Below are 16,802 nucleotides of genomic sequence, written 5' to 3' on the forward strand. Positions count from 1 at the left end.
CTTTCAGCTCCCTGCTCCCACTGACCCCCTGCTTAAGCAATGCTCTCCCCCAGATTGACCCAAACAAAATGCACCACCACCACTGGCTTTCAGACTCACATCCAGGTGGTATGTTGGAACCCACCCCCTTTAGGTCCCACACCACAATGTTTCATCCCAACCCCACAACCACCCCCTAAACCCCACCCTCCACGCCGCTCCACCCATGGCCCACACCTTATCCAAACACACCTGCTCCAATCAGATCTGACCACATTGGCACATTTTGAAGAAGTTGTTTTTATTTGTGTATTTGATTTGTCTCAGGATGGTTGGTGGAGCATCTGATCTGGCGCTACCCGGTGGCCTGGCTGGCCCAGGGATGTTCTTCCTGTTATGATGCTTGGACCTGCTGACTCATAGATTCTCAGACCACAGGAGAAACATGACTGAAGCACATGAAGCCTTTCCTTCCTCTTTTCTTAGTGGAGATAAAGTTTGTCTCGCAGCGATTTACACATACTCTCTCACACACACACACACCTCGTCTCTTTCACACACACAAATTTACTAAGTGTGTGAAACAGCTTACATGTCCTCTTGGGCCACCATGAAGAACCAGGAGAAACCACAACACTAATATTCTAACTCTTAAAATATAAAGAACCCATGAAATCCAAGTCCACTACAACCTTGCAATTGCAGGTCTCTAAGCTATCAGAGAATTATCGAGTCCTTCTCAACCTCTACCGCTAAAACGCTGCACAGGTGAGATCAGTCCAAATCCCATGGTTCTGAGGGGAGTGGAGTGCTCTAAAGTCAGCCAGTCTTCAGATGTGTGTTTTGATTTTCAAGACAAGATGTCTGATTGGGCAAAAAAATAATTGAAATCATGGGAAATTATGACGGGAAAGGAAGAAACAGGAAGAGAAGGAAAGAGAGTGGGGCCTTTGTACGGGTGGGCCTGAGTAACCTTGAGGCTCTCACACTAGTTCATTCAGGATCATAATGACCAGGCAATTATGTGACAGCTGGCTGTGCTCAGCCCCAGGTCATAATATCTTACACATGGTTGAAGGAAGCCACAGTTTTACATCTAATAATATAAAATATTGAACTTAAGATTTCTAAATTCTAACAGTCAAGAGTAGGCTAACGGTATGCCAAAGTTATGTGAAAGGTTTAAAATTAATTAATTGTGCAACATTGCAGTTTTTTTCAATCCCTTTGGCAAATGTTTCAGATGTAAGTAGTACATTTTCAAAACCCTAAGTACAAACTCTGAACTGATAGCACTTGTAATGTCCCCTCTCTTACATTCAGAACCTTTGATTGTTCCTTTGATTCATTGGGGGTTCAGACATCTTTCACCCCTGAGTCATTCATGCTAAATCTAAGTTTTATATGAAATACCATGAGCACATTTTATTTAGTCACCAATACATCAGATAATGAATGATAGGCTCAGCATTTAGTCATTTTAACTACCATTTAATCCAATAGCAAAAATACAAGATACACATTTCAAAACTGTTATTTTTGTAGTGCTGACTAGAAAGAATAGTAGATGGTAATTATCACTTTCCATATAGTATTTGACTATAACTTGACATGCAGTTTTTAAAATAATTTGTATCCAAAGGCAGGTTGTGAGCATGTTGAGAAATATGTCAGTCTTACAGTTTCATTATCCTTATAAGTACATACATAGGACAAATCATCAGAAATAGAGGTATTATAAAGCAGTTAGCTACTGCAAAAACATAGCACAGCGTTGTATGCCATTTCTACACCATGCAACAATGTATGAGATCACCTTTTCTACCTGACTTGTCAACTGACACGGCATCGCCTGTCTCTCTGTTTTGAATTCAGCAGCTTACAGCTTATCAATGTCCAGTAATTCAGATAATGAGTGGAATATATTGTTATATACAACCCAGGTGTTTCAGCAGTGCGTTGTACACGACACAATAATTCCAAATGGTAGCATGTACAGTGACTCTTTCCACTTTGTCCTATTGCAGCACACAGGCTGATAGGAAATGATACAGTATTTACAGCCACATCCATTAATGATTTGGTTTTATGTTCCAAACTAAATTGATGTCAAATTGATACATTTTTGAGGTAAAAAAAAATGTCATAAAATACAGTGTTCAGCAGTTATCAAACTATATATGTTAACTAGGCACTACATCATTTTGGTTCAGTAGTTATTCATTTTGAGCAGTTTGATTAAGTGATAGTTAATTGTATTGTTAACAAATGACAAATCATATCAAAAGTTAAGTGAATGATGCACTTTGAAAAGCAGATATTTGTATCCAAATTGAAAGAGTGATTTGGTGCAGTGAACAATGTTTGGATTTGCTTGTTGTACTCAGTCAATTAAATCAAATCAAATCAATTAAAAATGTGCTTCGGGTTTTAAAACACAAGCCATTTTGATCATCTGTTAAGATTTGTGTGCTTAAAATGTACACATACAAAGTGATTAAAAAAAACCCACTAACAGTAGAGTGATCCTTTTTAATTGTAAAAGATCAGCCTTATCATACGTAGGCCGCTAGTTGGACTCGTCTAGGAATATAGAGTGAGTAGAGTAGTTGACACCGCACTACATTTCCCATTATGCACAACGACCGGAAATATAGGCATGGGTCAAAGTTAAAACGCTTACCATGCACGATGTGAAGAACCAAAGCGTGCAAACTGATGTGGCCAAGTTGATTCAATTCGTTATCATTTCTGTTATTTAGTTGTTGTGTTTGTGTTAACGTCGGAATATGTCTCCAAAGAAGAAGCATGGGTCAAGTCATCAATTGATCCATTTGATCTATCGACATTTGAAGGAAAACGGCTTCCAGAAAGCTGCAGAAGAACTCAAAAAGCATGTGAAGGTGGCTACATCTATCTGTTTCATACGTCATACATTGTAACATGTAACGTTATCACTCCATTAAGGGAAACTTCGCGACATTTTGTTGCAGATTTGTACTTCCATAACGGTGTCGTTGTTACAATGAAATAGCATAGTTGTAACAGTGTAGTTATCGAACAACCAGAGCGCGCTTGAACAAGAGTACCTATGGGCCCTGCACTACTGTGCCCAGTGCCATGGAGGCCCAGACCTCTTGGTTGAGACTGTAGACTATACTTGGAGACTACACTAATAAATTGAACTTTGCTGTGTAGAATGTCTTGTGTTTGTTATGTAGCTAGCTAGATTTCCCTTTGTCTGATTTTGTTTCTCTTAATATTTTGTCTAGGGCGGAGAACCAGAAGCCTTGTCAACTTCACTACTGGACATCTACAATAAATGGTTTGGAGAGTGAGTAGCTAGCCTATAGGTTTTCTCAAAATACAGGTCATTATTTTTGTCTGATTAACTGACCTCATTGCTTTGGGTTGATTTTGACATTCAACTGTGTTCTTCAGTGCTTCCAAGAGTACAAAGACTGGAACAGAACCGGATTCTTCTGAGTTAAAAAAGAACCGTCAAGCAGACCCTGAAAGCAGCACAGAGAGCTCGAGTTCAGCAGAGGAAGAAATAACACCTGTTAAAGGTACAGGCTTTTTTCAGGAAACGTGTAGGAGACCAATGTAGACAACAACCAAGAAATTAGTTGTTTGGTTGTGGTTTAAATCTGAATATCATGCATGTCTTGTTCCTTGCTCTTTCCAGCCTCCCAGACTCCAAAGCCTCAGAGCTCAGCTAAGGCCAGCCCAACTAAGGCCAAGACTGCAGTGCAGACGACTCTTGGAGGGAAGGGGACAGTAGTGGAGGAGATCTCTGGGACAGACAGCTCAGAGGACTCTGAGAGTGAGGAGACACCGCCACAAGTAAGCAAGCACAGATGTAAACTTACTGGTGACATGATTACAAATCCAATATAAACTCTTCTTCTCCCTGTTGTTACTGATGGATTCTTCTCTTCCTCTCCTCTGCTGTTTACAGAAAAGCCCTGCTACGCCCAAAGCCAATCATGTTCCAGCTGCAAAGATCAAGGCCGTGTCAGAGGTCACACCATCGACCCCAACCAAGGCCAAGTTAACAACCACTTCCACGCCTAAATCTGGGGCCTCCAGCAATACCACTGATACGTCGTCAGACAGGAAAGAGGCAACAACAGTGGTGAGTTAATCTATTCCTTTGTAGAATATTCTAAACCTTTGTAGAATATTCTAAACCTTTCTTTACATTCACAGGTAAAACCCTTTGTGCAAAGATTGTGTCACATCTCTAATTGTCTCAACATTGATTCAGAAAACACCCTTGACGCCAGCACCAGTGACGCCAACCAGTAAACCAACATCAACAGCCAAGACGAAAGCTACTCCAACTAAAGCAGTGGTTGTTGCTACTCCAAGCAAGGCCACGGCAACAACAACTGCCACACCTGCATCTACAGTATCCGACTCATCCAGTTGCAGTAGTGAATCGTCAGATAGCGATGAGGAGAGTCCAACAGTGGTGAGTTTACCTCTGGAGTGTGGATACATGATATATTACATTCAGAAATGAGACCCCGAATTACATTTTATATTTGCCTCTTTTTTTTACACCAATTTAGAAAACACCCACAACACCAAAAGCAACACCTGCAAAACCGGTAACACCAATTAGTATAACAACATCAACGGCCAAGCCAACAACCAAGTCGAAGACTACAGCGCCAGAGTCTTCCAGTGACAGCTGTGATTCATCATCAGAAAGTGAAGAGGAAGGTCCAACAGTGGTGAGTTTTTATTTTATTTTAAAGACTTGAAATAACCCAAATCTTTTATGTATACGTGTCGGTTCGCATGATAAACACCGGTTTGAACATTTTCTTTATATTACACAATTTAGAAAACACAGACAGCGCCAGTGAAGCAACAGACAGCAACACCAACAGCCAAGATGAAAGCCACCCCAGTTAAACCAGTGGTTGCTGCTACCCCAAATAAGACCTCGGCTAGTAAGGAGTCCAGTGATAGCATTGATTCGTCATCAGGCAGCAACGGGAAGTGTCCAGCAACAGTGAGTTGTATTAGTCTTTTTCTGTAGAGTATGGAATAATCTGTATGTTCTCTTCGGATATTTCATCATAAATATCTGTCTTAACACTGATTCAAGACAACAGCTGCCACTCCGAAAGCTACACCAGTGGTGCAACAGAAAGCAACATCAACAGCCAAGACGAAAGCTACTCCAACTAAAGCAGTGGTTGTTGCTACTCCAAGCAAGGCCACGGCAACAACAACTGCCACACCTGCATCTACAGTATCCGACTCATCCAGTTGCAGCAGTGAATCGTCAGATAGCGATGAGGAGAGTCCAACAGTGGTGAGTTTACCTCTGGAGTGTGGATACATGATATATTACATTCAGAAATGAGACCCCGAATTACATTTTAAATTTGCCTCTTTTTTTTACACCAATTTAGAAAACACCCACAACACCAAAAGCAACACCTGCAAAACCGGTAACACCAATTAGTATAACAACATCAACGGCCAAGCCAACAACCAAGTCGAAGACTACAGCGCCAGAGTCTTCCAGTGACAGCTGTGATTCATCATCGGAAAGTGAAGAGGAAGGTCCAACAGTGGTGAGTTTTTATTTTATTTTAAAGACTTGAAATCACCCAAATCATTTCTGTATAAGTGTCGGTTCATATTCTCGCATGATAAACACCGGTTTGAACATTTTCTTTATATTACACAATTTAGAAAACACAGACAGCAACATCAACAGCCAAGACGAAAGCCCTTCCGGGTACCCCAGTTAAACCAGTGGTCGCTGCCACTCCAAGCAAGACCCCAGCTAGTAAGGAGTCCAGTGACAGCATTGATTTGTCATCAGACAGCGAAGAGGACAGTCCAGCAACGGTGAGTTTTTTTTCTTTCTTTACTAAAACATTTATTTTAGTCCTGTAGAATGATCTTATATTTTCTTACCCTCTCAAATGAAACAACGGGTTGAATATTATCTTCATATCAAACGGATTCAGGAAGCAGCCACAACACCGGCGAAACCCGCTAATAATGCTACCCCGGCTAGAGCAGCGACTGTTGCCCCTCCATGCAAGGCCACGGCAACAGCCACTGTCACGGCCAAGACTACAACAGCAGAGTCTTCTAGTGACAGCAGTGATTCGTCAGACAGTGAAGAGCAGGTTCCATCGGTGGTAAGTTTTGAAGAGTTCCTATATCCCTGTGTAGTGTGAAATAATCTTTATCATTAGTTTTCTTTACACATTTCTTCACCGTTGTATCTGTCTTCATAAAGATTCAGACAACAGCTGCAACACCGACAGCTACAACGGGGAAGCAAACAAAACCAACATCAACAGCCAGGAGGAAAGCCCCTCCGGCTACCCCACTTAAACCAGTGGTTGCTGCCACTCTAAGCAAAACCCCAGCTAGTAAGGAGTCCAGTGACCGCATTGATTTGTCATCAGACAGTGAAGAAGAGGGTCCGGCACCGGTGCGTTTTAAAGAGTTAATCAGATTCTGGCTGTATAATAATCTCTCCTTTTATATATTTATGAATGATATCTTTTTCATCGTCGTCACACTGTTGTGGACCACAATCTCAACACCAAAAGCCATACCAGTGATTCCAGCAATAGGAGGACTCTGTTGAAATGAAACACTGGGTTAAATATTTTTCTTTATATTCCATTGATTCAGAAAACAGCTGTGACAACAGCCCCTCCTGCTAACCCAGCTAAAGCAGCGACTGTTGCCACTCCAAGCAAGCCTAAGGCAACAGCCACTGTCACCGCCAAGACTACAAAACCAGGGTCATCTAGTGACAGCAGTGTTTCAGCAACAGTGAGTTGGTATTAGTCTATTCCTGTAGAGTATGGAATAATCTGTAGGTTTTGTTCAGATATTTCATCATAAATATCTGTCTTAACACTGATTCAGACAACAGTGGCAAGACCGAAAGATACACCAGTGAAGCAATCAAAACCAACATCAACAGCAAGGACGAAAGCCCTTCCCAGTACCCCAGTTAAACCAATGGTCGCTGCCACTCCAAGCAAGACCCCAGCTAGAAAGGAGTCCAGTGACAGCAGTGATTCGTCATCAGACAGCGAAGAGGACAGTCTAGCAACGGTGAGTTTTAAAAGTGAATATGTTGCTGGTATACATAATAGTATGTCCCTAATATTTTCCTCTGTACTGTCTATGAATGTTAGGGTCTCATTTTATTCATCTTCAAACTGCTGTAGATAACAACCTCAAAACCACAAACTACACCAGTGACGCCAGCGAAACAAGCGAAACTGAAAGCAACATCAAAAGCCAAGACGAAAGCCACTCCTGCTACTCCAGCTAAGCCCGTGGTTGCTGCTACCCCAAGCAAGGCCCAGGCAACACCCACTGTCACACCCACAAGTACAGCACCAGAGTCGTCCAATGACAGCAATGACTCACCATCAGACACCCCATCAAAGCATGCTGAGGTTCAACGTAGGACCCCTGCTTCAGCTAAGAAGGCCCAGAGTGGGGGAAAGGGAAATAAATCTGCTTCTAAGGACCTGCTCCTACTGCTGAACAGTCTTACTGTAAGATCAATATACCTCTTCCTGTTCAACCCAGGAGCTATGCTATGAGATGTACGTGATGATTAACCTCATTCTATCCTTTTGATATTCCTTCACCAGTCACCCACAGCGAAAGCCATTGAGAAGAAGAGTGTCCGTAGTGGAGACTCCTCCGTTGAGGAAACTCCAGCTGTTATAGCAACACCTGCTGGTATGTACTAGTGTCATGGTGCAGGATGTGTGTTCTGCATTGATGGTCTTCATTACTGTATGTTTTATGTCTCTTTTTTTATTGTATGTAGTTGCTCCAGCCACAAATAAAGGAAAGAAGGTGGCTGCAAAAGACAAGAAAGCAACCTCATCGAAGAAAGCACAAGTACAGATGCTAACTCTCTGGTGTATTAAATTGCACAGACTTATTTTCTCATCCGTATATGGTCATTGGGAACCATATTCTCTAAGTGCTTGTTAGCTAGATCATTCTGCATAACGGAATTCTTCTTACCAACCCATGTTTCAGGCCTCAGCTCCATCAGCCAAGAGGAAAAGAGGTGAAGACAAACCAGGGGACACACCCGTTAAAGGCAAAAAGAAGAAGTCCTCCCCTGAGACTGTCATGGCTGCCCTGCCTCTGACCGTTCTTGGTCCTCCTCCTACAGGGGGAGACGACTCTGGCTCGGACTCTGACTCCGATCTGGACGTGGAGAAGTGGAAGAGACTGGCACTGGAACTATCAGGCAAGAGAGGGAAAAACTGTGGAAAAGGAGGAGGGCGAGTGAGGGTCAGGCGAAAGGGGGAAGGGAGACCAAGGAAGAGAGCAGGAGGAAGATGAGTGGACAGAGAGGTGTTATGAGTCAGAGAGCGGGGGAGGATTCAAAAGCATCATAACAGCCAGAAGACACACAGCATCACCCTTTAATAACTTAATTATGGAGTAACTTTGTGAGTCAATATAAACAGAACTGTATGACATCTTTTATATAAAGTACAGGTGTTGACAGTTGATAGTTCAGAGTAGGTCTCCAAGGTAGCCATGTTGTTTATTTACTGTCTACCCACCTCTGTCCACAGACACAAACATCGCCAAAATAGACGCCATCACTGCGCTAAACGCTCCACCTGCTCCTGTCTCAGCAGCGAAGAAAACAAGAGCGCCGACGAAGCCCAGGGCTAAAGCTGCATCGAAGACACCTAAACCCAAGGCTGGCGCTGCAGTGGAAAAGTCTAGTGCTGCTGAAAAAGTCAAGACTACAGCTGAAAAGGAAGATGGGAATGGGAAGACCAAGACATCTGCAAAAGCCAGTAAAGCCAAGTCTAGTCAGGCTAAGAAGACAGCACCTCCCACCCCATCAGTCAAAGACAAACAGCCACCCACCATGCCTGCTACCCCAACACCTAATGGAACACTGTCAGTCAGGAAAAGGAAGAGGAATAGGAAAAATAGGAACAGTGAGACTAAAGCAGATGACAATTCACCACAACCTCAAAAGAAGAAAAGGGAAACCGGCGAAGAGAAGACGGATGAAAAGAAAAATGAGACTGTAGAAGAGAAGGAACCAGGGAAGGAAAAGAAGAGGACGACTAAGGAGAATGGTGCAAAAAAGGAGAAGGGAACGAAGAAGAAACAGGAGGAGATAAGAAAGGAGAATGAGACTAAGCTGGAACTGGAAAAGGATAAGAAGAAGAAAACGAATGAGAACTGTGTTGACAAGGAACCACCACCTCCATCCACCACAGTAACACCTGATTCTCCAACAGAGAAGAAAAGTGAGTGACTCTTCCTCTAAAAACCTTGTTTCAGAAAATGAAAAAAAAAAATTGTATATTAGTCTATACTGAAAATGATTGTGTAATAACGTTTATATAAATAAAAACTCTACAGAGATTAAAAAGCTGAAACTCTCAAAGACTGCAGTGTCTGAGATGCCAGCCACACCTTCCCAAGACTCCATCCCTGTACAGCACCCTCCAGCACCCACAGAGACCCCACCTAAAAAGGTAAGGAAGTCATCATCTTCATCATCAAGGCGCAGAAGTTACAGCTAGACATTGACACACATGCTTTTTCTTGACCTTGCATCCCAGCGTGCTTATACTACTCACTGCATGCCTCAGCTCTCATACCTATACCTGGCCAAAAAATAACAGAGCTGTAAATGTTTTGGGTTTTATTCTCTCCTCAGAAAAAGAAATCATCTAAGAGTAAGTAAGGCCTTTAGAGATGAAGACCATCTAAAAGGGGCCTCTCAAGTGTATGTGGACCTGGACCCATTCTACCTAAATGGCAGTGCAGCAACAACGGGTAAAGACTGTCTGTCCACAGAATGGTCTCCCTGGACCAGATCAACTGGGGATTTGTTCTATTTTTTATTACATTGTATACTGTAACAAATTAACTCTTTTCCCGTTTTGCTAAAGTGGAAACCGTGTTTTTTTTAGCCTATTTGTTTATCTATTTTTTTAAACTGTAACTGCATGTCCTGTACAGTTTTCCTATTTGAAGATGGCATACTATGTGATGTGCCGCAGCTGTTTTTATGTTACTGTACATTTTAATTATGGTGTTTTCTTGCATGTCCTTGTGACTGCGGAAAAAAACAGAATGAATTACGGAAATGTTACGTTTACGACAGCTTCTGCTGCTTTGCCTCACATGGTGGATAAGGCCGATCCTAAGTGGAAGGAATGATCAGAGGAACCTCAATACAGTAATGAAGCCCAGAGCCGTTGTTTAACCCTTACATCCTAGTAATAAATGCATAATATGGAAATATTTGAGAGATACTACTAGGAAAATAGATATTTTTTTAAAGTTTCATGGTCAGATGTGTTTACTGTATCTTTTTCACAAAATTAAGTCATTTTTCCACAGTTTGTGTTTGTGTCCATTTTGTTAGTGGGTTTGAGGTGCCAAAAACTTGTCTTCAAGCACTTTCTCTTTCTGGTGTTGGGAGTCTTCTTCAGCGCTTTGATGAAGGGACTTTGTGGCATTTATAGCTATGGTAATTAATGGCACTGCCAAGGTGGAGAGAAGCCTAGGAAAATATAAATCATTGTGATTGCGGCGGAGCGGTTCCTGGGGTTGAAAGATTTCTCAGCGAAGGAGTTACCTGCAATATTGGCACAAGCTCTCAGGGCCTACCCAGCTAACAATGACCTGTCGGTCCGCCAGTGTTTTATTTGGGTGGCACGCCATCAGCGGCTTGCCGCGGTCGAGCCTCTGGTGGCACACTATCTACAAGATGGTCAGCAATCGCTCATCCATCCACTAGCGTTTCTTGAGCGGCAAGCCGCTATGCTAGGTGGAGGTCTGCCCTTTAGTGGAGGAACTTCGGCATGCGGACCCCTGCTGTAACACCTTTTCATAAATTGAATAAGTACTGCTACTGTAGCTGAAAATATATTTTTAAATATATATACACACCACACATTTGACAGTTGAACTGTGTACCATTCAGCATTTTCTGGAAAATGCCCATTGAAGTTCCACATTTTGTCATCGCATAATGCAATTTCAATGTAACGGCAAGTTCCACTACTGCGTTTTCTTATAAGTACATAGCTTGCATACTCACTTTTAACCCATTCACTAATCTTGGGCATTGTGAAGGTGAGTTTGTGATTATAGAACAAAAATGACAGGAAATGCATCTTTATTCTACACCAAGACACACGTTAAGATTAGGTATAACAATACTACCTTTAACATGGTCTTGTGTGACAACCTTTAGCACAAAACTGAAACGTAATGTATTTACATAGATGTTAGACTTACAAACAATGCAGGCTCTAGACTTAAGAGGCCCCAAGGCAATATTTTCTGTGAAGTCTTCCTTAACATTTCCTAATGGAAAATATAAACTGTTCTAAACAAGTTTTTTTTAAAGATACATTTCTTTCCATCGTTGGTGGAATATCTTGATCAGAGATGAGTCAGTAAAATGTTCTAACTGAAGATTCATGCCAACTGTAACGGCGTTCGTCTGTTGAAAGAGAGTCGGACCGAAATGCAGCGTGTAGGTTACTCATGTGCTTTAATAAAGGAAATAGCGATACATGAAATAACTGTGAGAATACAAAACAACAAACGGAACGTGAAACTATACAGCCTATCTGGTGAATACACAAAGACAGGTACAATCACCCACGAAATACAACGCGAACTCAAGCTACCTAAATACGGTTCCCAATCAGAGACAAAGAGAAGCACCTGACTCTCATTGAGAACCGCCTCAGGCAGCCAAACCTATACCACACCCCTAATCAGCCGCAATCCCAAATAATACAAACCCCAATACGAAACACAACATATATACCCATGTCACACCCTGGCCTACCCAAACTATTAACAAAATACAATGACCAAGGCGTGACACCAACCAGGCAACTCATTTAAACTGAATATGGGCACAAACCACCCTACATGTCTATGGGGATATCATTGTGTGTCTATTGCTTAAGGTATTGAGGATGGACAGGAAGGTTTCATGTCTAATGTTGTGGGGCGCATGAGCTAGTGGAGTTTGAGGTTGAGTGTTGTCAACATCGTTCAGGATCCAGACAGCAGAGAGAAGTCCTGTCGAAGAAATACCACAATTAAAGATCCGTAGACTTTCATCACAATTGTTTTACGTATGAATTTCACCCTCCTCCCCAACATTATATTCTAAGAAATGTTAAGATGACAGGTAATGGTATACACAATATGTAGTATTGATTTAACACTTTGCAAACCAATTCAGTTTGTGATTTGTACTTATGGTTAGAACCTGCTTGAACAACAAAGCAACACCTATCGATGAAAAACGTTTTTTTTGCTGAGCTGTCCTCTCCTGCCCTCCCTCACTATCTCTAAAATGTTTAATTCTAGTTGTCATACCTGAGCCTGAGGAACAAGATAAAGAATCCATAAATTCAAGCTAACACCACATTAAATTGTCCAAAAGGTTGTACCAATCATGACATTCAAATGGGGATAAGTGGTAGCACACAGCAGGTAAAGGATGCCTTTTAATGGTAATTCGTAACCTTTCGAGAATGATGGTGTTGTTTTTAGTTGGGATGAGTACCTTTACTGCTTGATTCCACGAATATAGAAGTGCAAACACCGTACGACTTAATGTAAAATTCATGTTGAAGCCTTAGTCGTTCCGATACATATTTCAGAGATTGTCTTCCATTGCAGACCTGCACCCAAATTCTCAAAAGGTCATGAATCACCATTGAAAAGGTGTTCTTACCCTCTGGTTTGCAAATAACCATTAAAAGGTGCCTCTTACTGGCTGTGTGGTACACATATAAACATTGTCCTGTGGAATCCTCTGGAGGGAACAGCTTATCTGGATCACCTTGCTTACGCATCTGTCTCTGTGGTCTCAGTATAAAGCCAAGGTGAGTTGATGTTACCTAAAAATTGAGAGTTGGAGTTATTAAAAGTACGTTTAATTTTTTAAAATATGTTATATCATGACAAACAGTATGGCTAAGGTTAATGTTAACAGGGATACTAGGAACTGTCATGTGTCAATAATTCAATACCTTCAGGATGAACATTAGGGACTTGGAAGTTAGTTGACGGACACTAACGTTATAGACTAGCTAACGTAACGTCCAACCTTACAACATCTGTTCATACAAGGTTGTCTGAGTCAGTGTCCCTCCAAATCAATTTTGGTGGCCTTCCTCTATACAAAGGCCATCAAATTGAAAGAAGAAACCAAACCGTCTTGATTTTTTGCATGACTTGAGGAAATGCAGCAGCTGGAAACTGAAGGTGTTTTTTTGGAGACAGAAATCTTAAAGTCCAAATCTCAAATCATTATTTGTGATGCACCAGCAAGGGCCTTTGTCAGAAATGCAAAAGGTCACAATGGCTACTATGGCTGTGACAAATGCCATCAAATGGGAGTCTACTACCTGAATCGTATGACCTTCCCAGAAACAACAGCCGAGGTCCAACCACAACACTTTTGATGATTTGACTGATGACTGAGAGAAGACAACACCTTTAGGATCATTGTCAAATGGTTTGGTGACGTCGTTTCCTCTTGACAAAATGCTCCTGGTATGTTTGAGAGTTACACGGAAACTGATAACTATGGCAGGAAAGTCCGCTGAAAACAAAATGCAGCTCACTCACTTCTCCATGCAGATGTCCACTGGAAATAACTGTGTCCAGTTGAGGAACAAGGGGTTTGTCCTAGTGCAAAACCTTGTGGTGGAGGAACATACCACGGTGTACAAAACATTTAGGAACAAGACAGACCTTTTCGCATATCCCCTGCCATCATCACCGCTTGATATTTTCCATCTCTCTGGATTGAAAGATGAACCTCTTTTTCACTCCTGCCACAAAAGTGCTTCAGAAGTTTGTTCTACTCTCTTGCGAAGAGGGCTTTGCTGGGATGCCATTACTCCATTTGTAGGATGCAAAGCACCAATGTTATTTCTATTGGTTTCCCCGTTCTCTTTAAGGTAAATTGTCAGTAAAAGACATAACAGAAAATGTAGTATTTACTTGAAGGGATTTTCTTAAACTCCTACAATTAGATGTTACTATTGTGAAATGTTTGAGTAAACTAATCTAATTGTGTACCCTTATTTGCTTTTTAGTTCACAGTACCATGTTTGCTGTGGTTAATTTCCAGAACGAAGATGACAGTTCAGCTGTCATCTTAAAAACCTGGTGCACCAAGGACAAATGTTACTGGCCTCCATACAAGAGCCAAGAGGAGTTAAGGAAGGCCGTGATGTCACATGAACGGCCGGACATTGATACATTGGAGGTGTATTCAATTCAATTACTGAAGACAAAGAGTGAGTACTTTAACAGAATATCTAAACGTCTCGTTTGCAGACATTTACAGATGAACTGATAAGCTCCTGTTCCGTGATGTTTCAGATTTATGAGAAAGCCCATGAGTGCCTGATTCGAGCAGAAAAACGTTCAAGCCTGGAAACAGAGCCAGAGTCTCACCAGAGAAAGAGAAAGTACGATTTAGTATTTGAAATAAAAAGGAATCTTAACACTCGTACTCTGAAAACTTCATGCTTGCTGTCATTCCCAGGCAAAATCCTAAATTTGATCAAACCGAATGAGTCTGACGCTGATCACAACCCAGCGCCAAACACCTCCAAATTCACCCAAAAAGGGTTGATTCCACACACAAAAAAAAGTAGATCCAAGATTTCATTTCTTGGCAATGAATTGTTCATACAAAGTACAAGTCTAATTTTCACAACCTGCATTTCATTTGCACAGTATCTTCTAGACCCTCTTTGTCACTCTCTGCCTGTTATGTACTGAATGTAATGAAGTATATCGCATAACATTATTAGTTCTTAAGCATAATGTTGTTTTTTGAAGGAATGCTGAAATAGTTTGGCTGTGAACTCAGAGGTATAGGACAAATAACTATGCTTAACTTTGTTATGAACAGGTCCTCAGTCTTCGTCGTCACAGGCGCCAGCTGCTCACCACCAACCCTAACCCTAACCCTACCGGATCTTGCCCATCATATTATCGGAGGAGAAAAGGGGGAAATTCTCCACAATGTTAATCTTTTCACACACAAAAAAAAAAACGTATTCTGTCAGCAAGTTACCACGGGTGTGATTCACAATAAGTATTGCTTTCATGCAACGATTATCAACAGAAACAATTTGTTCGATTTAATTTAAAAAAAATATAGAAATAAAGGAGAAATGTGACAGAAAATGTAACATTAATGGAAAGTGTTCGTTACCTTTGCTAGCAAGTAGTCGAAAGCGAATCCTTGCAGTCAAAACGTTGTTCAACTGGGAAAGTTTGCCACTAGCTAGCCATGAACACACTTGTCTTGTTCACTCCATGTGTTCACACATGAAACACGTCAGTTGACTGATTAAGATTGCAAGCGCTTCATTCCTCCAGCAGTAGCTAGCTTCCAAATCGAAGGTTACATATGTAACCACGGTTATGTGAGCTATATGGATCACTCCAATATATTGGTATCACTCTGGAGGGATACATCCGAGGTGAAGATTTACAGATTTACTCCCGCGTACACCTGTGTCACGGCTGGGGTCTGCCCCTATATATAGACTCCATGGCCGTGACACGTTCTCTACATCCTTTTGAGGCTCCTCTAGTACTGTAGAGGATTAGAGTGATCCATATAGCTCACATATCCGTGGTTACATATGTAACCTTTTATGTTTCACTATATTGGATCACTCCAATATATTGGTATACCCGTACCAGATTTAGTCAGTGCTAGAGGGACCTGGCCAGCCAGCGGTGAAGTCCCAGCGCAGGACCGAGACGCAGGGGCCGTCAATGTGGAAGGGGGGTCCTGGCACAGTCCCCGGAAGGGGAGAGGACGTCCTGTACTGCTGAACCAACCGCAGAGGGAGGTGCCACAGTTACCCGAGCAAAGGTGCAAGTAGATGCCCAGCTGGCCGCAATACGGATATCAGCGAGGGGCAGTCCTCTCAGTAGAGCCCAGAATGCAGCCACACCTCGTGTTGGATGTGCCAACACAGATCCTAGCACTGGCCTGCCAGCCAGGCGGTATGCTGTCGTAATCATGTCCACTATCCTTTGAGATAGTGGACACGATAGCCCAGCCCCCAGGACTCTCACCATAGCAGACAAAGAGCTGGTCTGTTGTTCTCACTGACCGTGTCCCCTCTACATAAGCAGCCAGTGCCCTCACAGGGCACAGCATGCCAGAGGGAGGCCCAGACTCCCCCACCACTGCCGGGGGGGGGGGGGGGGGGTCCCTAAGCAGACAGGATAAAAGGGATGTGCACATGCCTGTTTGACAGAACCTTCAGGAGGAATGAAGTGTTAAGGCGGAGAGATATACTCCTCCCACCGGGGTCCATCTGTTATGCGGAGTGGCACGGGAACCCAAAAGAGCGGACTTAGACGAGGAAACAGAGATGACTGGACAGGGAGATATGGGGTACAGATCCGGGGAAGCTTGGATGAGTTGTAGGAAACCAAATGTGGAGGCTGAGGTTGGAGTGTGCTGGGTTGGGACATGTTAAACAGGTCCAGAGGGGAATCCAATGAGAGGTGGTGTGGTGAGTCCAGAACAGGGTAGCAGGTTGGTGAGATGTGGAACAGGAGACAGGAGCCAGAGTCGGGGCAGCAAAACTGCAGTAAGAGGATAAACAGCGTCTACCAGGGAAACAGGTACAGCTGGGTAACAGGATCTTGAATAATAATAATGGCTAGAAGCATAAACTGATTGAGCAGACATTACAATCTGGCAGAGTGGAAATGGCAGAATT

General features: G+C 42.4%; 1 protein-coding gene and 1 long non-coding RNA gene across 2 annotated transcripts; one reads left to right on the top strand and one right to left on the bottom strand.

Moving 5' to 3' along the window:
- The first annotated feature begins 2,633 nt into the window (after positions 1-2,633).
- Positions 2,634-10,394, top strand: LOC115130542 (mucin-2-like). Its single transcript, XM_029661791.1, has 22 exons — positions 2,634-2,882; positions 3,252-3,313; positions 3,421-3,548; positions 3,668-3,825; positions 3,941-4,117; positions 4,250-4,456; positions 4,557-4,721; positions 4,835-5,005; positions 5,102-5,311; positions 5,412-5,576; positions 5,698-5,856; positions 5,979-6,155; positions 6,257-6,454; positions 6,661-6,804; positions 6,901-7,092; positions 7,209-7,544; positions 7,644-7,734; positions 7,826-7,899; positions 8,044-8,260; positions 8,595-9,290; positions 9,406-9,521; positions 9,707-10,394. Exons 1-22 carry the CDS (start codon positions 2,769-2,771, stop codon positions 9,731-9,733), a joined length of 3,984 nt encoding a protein of 1,327 aa, XP_029517651.1. The 5' UTR covers positions 2,634-2,768; the 3' UTR covers positions 9,734-10,394.
- Positions 10,395-11,533: 1,139 nt separating this feature from the next.
- On the bottom strand, positions 11,534-15,875 carry LOC115130543 (uncharacterized). The gene is made up of 3 exons (XR_003863795.2): positions 15,269-15,875; positions 12,803-15,029; positions 11,534-12,099 (listed from the first exon to the last, which is right to left on the bottom strand). It is a non-coding gene; the product is annotated as an uncharacterized LOC115130543 (long non-coding RNA).
- Between the last annotated feature and the right edge of the window lie 927 nt (positions 15,876-16,802).

Source organism: Oncorhynchus nerka, linkage group LG6 (genome assembly GCF_034236695.1).
Source record: "Oncorhynchus nerka isolate Pitt River linkage group LG6, Oner_Uvic_2.0, whole genome shotgun sequence".
Lineage (NCBI taxonomy): Eukaryota > Metazoa > Chordata > Actinopteri > Salmoniformes > Salmonidae > Oncorhynchus > Oncorhynchus nerka.